Source organism: Mus caroli, chromosome 1 (assembly GCF_900094665.2).
Source record: "Mus caroli chromosome 1, CAROLI_EIJ_v1.1, whole genome shotgun sequence".
In the NCBI taxonomy this organism is placed as follows: Eukaryota; Metazoa; Chordata; class Mammalia; order Rodentia; family Muridae; genus Mus; species Mus caroli.
The window spans coordinates 74,516,743-74,524,492 of record NC_034570.1 but is presented as its reverse complement, the minus strand read 5'-3'; the positions used below and the strand labels follow the sequence as shown (position 1 = coordinate 74,524,492).

The window sequence follows — 7,750 nt, the reverse complement described above, 5'->3', positions numbered from 1 at the left end:
CTCTCTCTCTCTCTCTGTGTGTGTGTGTGTGTGTGTGTGTGTGTGTGTTTGTGAATAAGAGACAGACAGACAGACAGACAGACAAGGAGACAGAGACAGACAGACACAGAGAGGCAGACAGACAGAGAAAGGCAAAGAGAGACAGACAGACAGACAGAGACACAAGCAGAGAGAGAGAGAGAGAGTGAGTGAGAGAGACAGAGAGAGAGAGAGAGAGAGAGAGAGAGAAACATTTTGCTTCCAACTCAAGCCTTTCTGTTTTTACTTCTAAAATTGCTTCAATCAGGCCAGGCTTGACAGCACTAAGCCAGAAGCATGCCCAGGTTCAGTTCATATGTGTCCTATGTGCAAAACTGTCCTTTATTCAGTTGGTGCTAACAATGGCTCTTGGGAAGACTTCAGATCTCTGTGTGTCCTATTCACCCCATCAAATTTTTTGAAGTCTGCATCCTTTTATGTTCTTACGATGACTTTTAGATGTAAATAGTAGATAATCATAAAAATAATACATTTGATTAAGTCAAATTAATGTATTATCAGCAATTCTGTGTCATAAAGGAACAGAATAAGATCCTGGAGAGCTGAGATCATGGCATAAAACCTGTTGTTTCTAAGTGTGGATATGTGTGTATCCACAGAAATGGCATTAGATACAAGCTAGGAAAACTGAGAGTAACTGATAGGGTCCGAGATTGTGTTAATACCATATTTATTCACATACCTTCACCCACATTCCCCCATTACTTTCATGAGTATGTGGTTCCCAGTTCTCCACTACTTTCAGAAATCACCCTCTAGGGATTTTTCTGACTTACTAAACAACAGTAGTTTAATAAACTACTGCAGCAACCAGTGGCAATGTTAATTAGAATTGGGATCTCCTGACATGTTTTCTTTACTTCAGCAATTCCTCCATTCCTCAATAGGGCTGTTAAGAAGAGCCATTCCAAGGAGCTAAACTACTTTGGGTAAAGCAATAGTTTATGCGAATGTGTGTATGTGCAAGCACCTATGCTGGTAGGTAGGGTGTGTGTGTGTGTGTGTGTGTGTGTGTGTGTGTGTGTGTGCCTGTTAGGGGCATTTCAGATCACCAGAAAAAGGAAACTGATGTGTTATGGAGAAGTGAGTGCTTACAGCATTCTTCCTTCCCTATGTGAGGTATGGTTTCAGTAATAACTAGGAAGGAAGAGGGTTCTGGATTACTCTTCTATCAATTCTAGTAAAGCATTAGTGGTCCAATGACTTAGTAAATTAAAGAATGAAATAATGAAGTGTGCAGAAGGAGAGGCAGTTAAAATCGGCTCATTTTCTTCTCTTCCATAGCCGCAAGTCCAGAATGTTCTCTTCTGGCCAATACTTTCTTATTACAAACCTAGGCCACCGTTGTGAGAGGATACTTCAGGTGGTAGCTAGCTTGCTTGAAACACCAAAGGTGAATGGGATTTAGTTTCTCTGCTTGTCTTCACTGATGAAACTGTGGTTTTTTGTTTGTTTGTTTGTTTGGTTGGTTGGTTGGTTTGGTTTTGGTTTTTGGATATTTTGCCATATTTTGAACTCATACTGTTCAGAAAAATGAAGCTTAAGGCATAAGGAACACTTTTTCCTCTTTTCCATTTTACCCAACCCCTCCCGAGAGAGAGAGAGAGAGAGAGAGAGAGAGAGAGAGAGAGAGAGAGAGAACATTAAAACACTTGAGTAACAGTTGTTTTTTGTGACATTACATTTGGAAACATTGGAAACATTTAAAAAGCAATAATCTAGGAAATTCAGTCTGACATGGATTCCAAGGTAGGTTGGGATGTTAGTATTATGAGAACCAGTAAGGAGATCTCAGAGATATGAATAAGGCACACAGGAGATTTTGCAAAGTGAAAACAAAATTCTAAAAGGCCTATGCATATACAGAAAGGGAGGAAGCAATGGGCTGAAAAATGTCTGAGATTTTTCAAGGAAAATGGAAGGGGTAATTCAGCTACACATTGGGAAGCCAGGACTGGAGGGGAACTGGAGATTGGTACAAGTACTGGTCTTTTCTTCCCAAGGCATGAGAATGACCCAGTGTGCAGAAGGTACTGAGACTCAAGAACAACCAGGAGCACATGGGGAGAACAGAGCTTCAGATTCTGTCTGGGACTCAAAGAAGGAGAAGATATTAGAAGGCAGGGAATGCTGCTCTGTGGAGAAAGTACAGGACCAAAGAGAGAGAGAGCAACCAGGGCAGGGTGGAGAGAGGTTTTATAGATGGATACAGAAATGTAGTCAGTGTCATTAAACATGGAAGGGAAATAGAAGTAAGGGTCACTACACACATGTATGTAAATGTATGTGTGCAGTACATGTATGGGCATTTGGGTGATTAAAGGTAGTAAAAACCAATGTCCACCAGGAATGTACATTATACAGGGGTGGTGGCTATTCACAATTTTCAACTTAATAAGATCTGAATTCACCTTGGAGACAAGATTCTGGGCATAATTGTGGGTAATTGTCTTCTTTGGGTTAAGTGAGGTGGGAAGATCCCTTCATGCTGGGTAGGACCAGTGCCTAGGATAGGATACAACACTGTATATAAGGGAGAAAGTGAGTACAATATCCATCATTCTCTGTTTCTTGATGGTGAACACAATGTGATCCAGCCTTCTAGACAGTGGCTTCTCCTCCTACTCCTCTGAACTGTTAGCCCCAAATAAATCTGTTCCCTCTTAAGTTGCTTTCATCAGAGTACTTTATCCCAGCAGACGAAACCAACATACCTTTTGTTGGTACATTGATGAGGGTCACTACACACATGTATGCAAATGTATATTTGTGGTACATGTATGGGCATATTGTTCTCTGAAATTTACAAGCAATTGTCATCTCATATTTTGTATTCATTGTTAACTACACTCCTCAGAATCTATTTCCTGGAAAACAGTATATTTGACTTATTAGTATTTATGTAAATGATAAGCAATATGGTGAATGGAAGAAATACAATCTGAAATCATTTGAATTTCTGAGTCGCTTCCATAGATCTAGGGTATTGTCCGAATCAGATTGTGCTACCTACTGTATAGCATCTTTAGGTTGTTTCTTTTCAAGGGTCCCACAAGAAAGTATAAACCAAAAGAATGGCAGTACGTTGTGCTTCTCCTTTCTAATGAATTTCCAAACTCCCACCAAATGACTCTAACGACAGCAATTGCCTTCTTGGATTACAAAGGTCTTTGGAGTTTTTAGGCTTGGAATGTCAAAAACCAAAATAGATGCTTCAGGAGCCTGAGGTAGGAGAACATAGAAACTTGGAACACAATTTCTTTTAACTCTGCACTTGTTAGAAAGGCAGGCCGAAGTTCTCAAGAGCATAAGGCATATGTTTACCAGTTTCTGGGCAACTTACCATTCACTGAGAGTCTGGTCATTGACTACAAAATTCTGTCATTTCCATTCACAGTGTAGGTTGTTTAAAGTTCTAAATTATGGACTCCCTGGATACTATTTCACTCCCTTCTCTTTCATGTCTTCCCTCTTTCTTGTAAATGGCTCATCTAGTTTATGATTGCAACCATTCCTAAATTCTCTAGTCCAGGACTGAAGTTCTGCTGAATCTCATTAATTCCACCTCTGAAATTCTAACTCTCTGCTGGCCCCTTGCTTAGATATTAAGAAGTGTTTCATATGCTCCAGTACAGGGGAATCCCAGGGCCAGGAAGCAGGAGTGGGTGGGTTGGGGATCAGGGCGGGGGAGGGTATAGGGGGATTTGGGAATAGTATTTGAAATATAAATGAAGAAAATATCTAATAAAAAAGAAAGAAAAAAAATGTGAAAAAAAGAAGTGTTTCCAAATTAACTGACAGAATTCAAGCTCCAACTTCCTCAATGATTCTTTTGCTCCCTCCATATCTCACACACACTCTCTGTCACAGAAAATGCTCCTCCTGTCACTCAAACTTAAAGTCATCATTGGATGCTCCACCATATAAGATAAACCACATTATTTATTTAGAAATCAAACCATGGTGTGGTAATTAAGTGCCTATGGTTACACAAGTTCATTATCTCTACAAGGGGTAAGCTTTCTTCTTTACTGAGGGAAGCAAGGGTCTTGCTCTCTCAGGGAAGGCCCTTTCCATTTCAGTCAGCAGTTGCCACAGTGATCTTTCTCAGTTCTGAGCACTTGAATGGAAATGAGAAGACTGCTGTGGCATACTGCCTCAAATGTTGGTTTTCAGCCCAGGACTGTGAAAACAATCTTTAAGTAAAGCAGTACAGAACCATGAACAGGATAGACAGCTTCAAGGACATGATGGCATTCCAGGAGAAGCTGTAGGAAACCTGTAGTTACACACCTCCAGACTCAGTGCCAAAGTAATGTCCACAACATGGAAGACTCTTGACTTGTGCTGTATGGTAGAAGTCTACCCAGTTAATCCATGAGGTCCTTTAGAAGCTCATCTCCATTAGTAGATTGCCACTAAATTGTCTGCTTTTGTTTTTTGGGTTTTTTTGTTTTGTTGTTTTTTTTTTTTTTTTTACACTAAACACATTCTTTTTTTCACCCTGTAGATTTTCAGGTTTCACCAGAAAGTATCTCATTTGTTTTCTTCTCATCCTGGTGAGCCTCTAGAAATCACTCTCGTATCAACCAAAACACCTAATTAATCCTTCCAAAGCCAAAGTCTCCCAGGAAAAATTAACTGATTTCTACTTCACATCTTAATTTTTATATCAACTCGACGGAGCTAAGGGATGTTCAAATAATTGGCAAAGCATTACTTCTACGTGTATCTATAAGGGAGTGTTTTCTGCAAGGGATGAATATTTGAATCAATAGAAAATAATCCTCACCAGTGTGAGCAAGGACCGTGTATCCAGTGAAGGTCTAGAAAGAGAAGGACAGAACCTATCTCTCTTCTTGAGCTGGGATAATTTATTTTCTCCCACCCTTGGACATTAACAATGTAATTTTTTAAACCTTTATACTCAGACTGTGGTTTGTACCACTGACATTATTTGATGTGCACTATGTCATGGGCTTTCCTGGAACATTTACTTACAAGGAGCTAATCTGGATCTTCTAACCTTTCATGGTGAAGTGAAAATATCTCTCATAATAAATCTCTTTCTACACAAGCATAACTATTTGTTCTGTTTCTTTGGAAAACAGTCACTAAAATAAATTAGTTACATTGCATTATGATGATCTACTTATATATCAATAGATTTTTAATAACCAATGTAAGAATATTTGATTGGTCAATTTGATCCCTGGCCCTAAGACATAGGCTAATGGATCACAGGTTTTCATATAAGATTTTCGGTTTTTCTAAAATATGTCTGGGTTCCAAATATATCATTCACATATATTAGGTAGAAATTATACAATTTTAGATGTCTATAAGATACTGATAAGCTCCAAGTTAGTTAAATATCATTAGCCATAGTTGTCTACTATTCTTATTTATATATTTTGTGTTTGAACTACCGTACAAGATAGTCATAAATGTTTTTTTTTTTGACAGCATGCACAGGTAGTCCTAATTTTATTATTACAAACATCTTAAAATCAAATTTGAGAGGAAAAGGCTTATTTATCTCACAATACCAGGTTAGTAGGAACTTGAAGCAGCTATTGACAAAGTTAAAAGAAAATGAATGTATGTGTGCTGACTACTCGGCTCACTTGATCTATTCATACCCTGCTCAGACCCCAAGCCAAGGAACGGTGCTACTCACAGTGGGCTGAGTCTTCTCATATCAACTAACAGAATCAGGACAATCTCCCACAAGCATGACCACAAGCTAACTTGGTGTAGATAGTTCCTTCGCGACACCCTTTCAGGATGATTCTAGAGTGTGTCATGTTGACAAGTAAGACTAACCATCATGTATACCCATGGCCATTTTTCCTTTAACATAAATATCATTTAAAATTTCTGCTCAATGTATAGAACTTTTCTTCTGTCAGTTTTTAGTTTGTGCTCTAAGTGAGTTCTTCACAGTGTGTATGGGATAGCTCTACCATCAAAATTTACATAGTATTCTATATCTGAGAAGCTATGGCTGGGTTTTTTTTTTCCCAGAAATATCCCTCTCCAAGTACAAAGATCATCACCCTTCCTATATTTTAACTTCCCTTTGTCAGAGAGTAGATAGGTTAAATTTGTATAAATTTCTCTCTTAGATGGTATCAAAGTGGAAAATGACATGAAAGAATTGGTCTTTTCTGCACAGTCTTATCACTCTTTGGATAGCAGAAATCTAACGTTTCTTGGTTACTCACTGTTTATTTTAATTGACAGCTCTCTGTGAGTCCAACATGTAGATGAATCAGACCAAAGCAAACATATGCTGCTTTAAAATTTTTTTATGTTTAATAATACTTATCTGTTAAATATGCAGGATTACATTGCATATTTCAATCTCAAGATGTGAAATTGAAAGGTGCATTAGCGTTTTCCCTTTGGTTTGGATTTGAGAACGTCATACATGCCATATGACCAGTGACTGCGTGAATGAAACCAGCTTCTCCCTCTAGTGCGTTCAGATCATTATTGATATATTTCTATCCTCAGCTTTACTTCTTTTTGAATTATACAAGTCGCCTTTTTTTTTTAAGAAAAAGGACCACAACCGCTAAATTGTGCAATTTTCATAAATTGAAGTGGCTTGAGTTAAGGCCTGTAGTCATTTTTGAAGACATTTGGTACAAAGTCTTTCCGAACTGTAGACTGCTGCACAGCAAAGCTTCAAGAAGCATCGTTTCCCTTGCCATCGCTATGAACAGTGGTACCGTGGCATTCTACATGTGTCTACCCCTTAATGTGTGTGTCTGGGGTGCCAGTCTGAGTGGAAGTAGACTGAGCTGAGGTAATGGTTTCCTAAGTGATATCTGCATATGAGCAGCTTCTAGACTTTTAGAGCCATATGGAAGGACAGGGTCGTGCTTACCTGAGCTGTGGTTTCCTGCCAACAGTGTGGGGCTCACAGAGCATCTGCCCATTCTGCTGGTGACCACAGGTGGACCTGGGGTTCCATCCCATTCTTGAGCTTTCACTGGCTCTCTAGAGGAAGACGATCCATAATGGCCTCTCTCTTTGCTGTCCAACTTTGGTAACGGCTCCGTGCTGTGGCTTCGAACTTTCAGTTCCTCTGTGGATTCTGTGGATTAACAAAATTTCTTGTGATTCAAGAAGTGGATGCACAGTCAGAAATAATTTTTAGAAATGATTGAATGTCTTTCTAAAGGTCTTGTAAGATACTGATGAAAACAGGATTGTATTGGAGACTTTGGTGTTTAAAATATAACAGAGGAATAAGTCTCTTGGGGGATTCTCTTTCTCTCAAAGATGTGGGTGCTTTAGTACCACCAGTAAGAAAACAGTTTTCTCTTTTGATACAGAATCAAAAGTTTGGCTCTTCTTTACTAAGTACCCCTTGATTTCATCTTTAAGGGGTTCTCTTAAGGAGCATGCTATATTCTTTCCTAATTTATATTCACTTACCCTTCCTTCACTCTACTGTGGCACTAATTCAATTCAACCACTCTCTAGGACAGCTTTTCCTAAGAAAGTATAGTAAGTTTTATTAGCTGTAGTATTTACTACAATTCTTAATGACCAGCAAATCATCTACCACTGGTTTTTATGTATTCAATTCTTTTCTTACACAGATCCTTCCTTTTCTTGCATAACATTCTACATCAATCCCCCCTTTCTGTACCATATACAATTTTCTTTTTCAACACATTCTTTTTTTTTTTTTTTT

The 7,750-nt window shown here is 38.6% G+C and overlaps 1 protein-coding gene across 4 annotated transcripts in view; it reads right to left on the bottom strand.

Moving 5' to 3' along the window:
• Positions 1-7,750, bottom strand: part of Nyap2 (neuronal tyrosine-phosphorylated phosphoinositide-3-kinase adaptor 2) — a 265,902-nt gene that overhangs the window by 64,143 nt on the left and 194,009 nt on the right. For all 4 annotated transcript variants that reach the window (XM_029483163.1, XM_029483159.1, XM_021172663.2 and 1 more), the window contains one exon: positions 6,935-7,144. In XM_029483163.1, the coding sequence (XP_029339023.1) occupies positions 6,935-7,144 (210 nt within the window). The remainder of the gene's footprint in view (positions 1-6,934; positions 7,145-7,750) is intronic.